The sequence below is a fragment of the Myotis lucifugus genome, unplaced genomic scaffold, assembly GCF_000147115.1.
Source record: "Myotis lucifugus unplaced genomic scaffold, Myoluc2.0 scaffold_1405, whole genome shotgun sequence".
NCBI lineage: Eukaryota > Metazoa > Chordata > Mammalia > Chiroptera > Vespertilionidae > Myotis > Myotis lucifugus.
In genome coordinates this window covers 25380-26847 of record NW_005872453.1, presented here as the reverse complement: position 1 = coordinate 26847, position 1468 = coordinate 25380, and the positions used below count along the sequence as shown (strand labels likewise).

Sequence of the window (1468 nt, the reverse complement as noted above, 5' to 3'; positions counted from 1 at the left end):
CCCAGGCTCAATAAAGCTCCAACTCCCCAGCTGGATGTGCAGAATTCTCCCCAGTCTTGCCCAGCCCACCTCCCGGCCTCCCACCTCACCCACGAAGACCCTCAGTCAACCTCCACTGCTCACTCCAGGCTCCTTCTGGCCACCACACTTTTGCATCTGCTGTCCTGGTGCCCAAAGTACCCTTTGCCACCTCACCCAGCCAGCCCCTAACTGCCCTTCAATGCTCTGCTTCCATGTGGCTCCTCAGGGGCATCTTCCCTGCCTGACAGGTTGTTGGATGCCCCACCCCCTCCCTGACCAGATGCACTTTTAACAGCTCTGTGCACGCCAGGCTCCATGTCCTGTTGTAACTGTACTTACATGTCTGTCTCCGTCACTCCACCCACTATTTCCCCCAAACCATAAGCTTGGAATAGTGACTTGTCCCTTTCTGTATCCCCAGCACTTTGTAGGGAATAGAGCAGGTGCCAAATCATTATTAGCCAAAATCTCATGAAGATGGAGGCTCCAGAGCAAAGTACAGAGACTGTAAGACAGGCTGTGGCCAGGCCTCCGCTAATGAGCCGGCATCACGTGCAGCGTCGCATCCCAGCCATCGCCCACGGGAGATGCCTCCTGTGTGGGGCCCAGCTGAGGCCTGTGCTCCCTCCTCCACCACAGGGTACAGAGGGGCACGTGCGCTGCCCTCGTCCCCATTTCAGAGAAGCAGCATGGCCAAGCTGGCACACCCTTGTGGAGGGTTTAAGTCCAGGCTGCTGTACCCAACAGTCTCCAAGTCTATATAACTCAGGGCTCTATTCCTTATGAAACACACACACACACACACACACACACACACACACACACACACACACACACACAGTGTGATTAAAATAATATGTATTTTACAGAAATATATTCATCAAGGAATAACACAAGAAAAGCATAAACGGCACTCATGAGTTGACTTGGCTCTATTAGATGAGCTCAAATGTACAAGCCAATCTCTCCCCCAGGTGACTCTGTGGACATTCCTCTGGCTCCCTCATCCTACCACTCTTGCCTGTCCCTCTCTACTCCCACCTGGTTAGAAGGCCATGTGGTTCCAGAAAGAACCAGCTTGGGAGTCACACTGAATCTAGCTCAGATCCCAGCTCTGCATTGTCATCAGCTGTGGGATCTCACACAGTGAGTCTGCCTCTCCCAGCCTCAGTTTCCTCATCTGTGCAAGGGGCATAGCCACAGCCTCCCCAGGAGGTATGTGTGGGCTCAATGAGGCGATACATGTCAGAGGTCACCTAATGGCCCCCATGGGCCCACACCAGGGTCTATTGGACCCTCTCTGTGTTTTCAAAGTTTTGAATGTGTTGCCAACATCTACAAGGTCAGGAGCAGGTTTGCATTGTGGAGCTGATACTGGTGATGGCCCCACAACAGTGTGAAGGCACTGAATGCCCCTCGGCTGTGCACTCAGAAATGGTGAAGGTGG

At 53.3% G+C, this 1468-nt stretch overlaps 1 protein-coding gene across 1 annotated transcript in view; it reads left to right on the top strand.

Moving 5' to 3' along the window:
• Window positions 1-785, top strand: part of LOC102421977 (galectin-9B-like) — a 14148-nt gene extending 13363 nt beyond the window's left edge. The window contains exon 4 of the mRNA XM_014449765.2: window positions 702-785. Coding sequence (XP_014305251.1) covers window positions 702-785 — 84 coding nt within the window. The remainder of the gene's footprint in view (window positions 1-701) is intronic.
• The last annotated feature ends 683 nt before the right edge of the window (window positions 786-1468 follow it).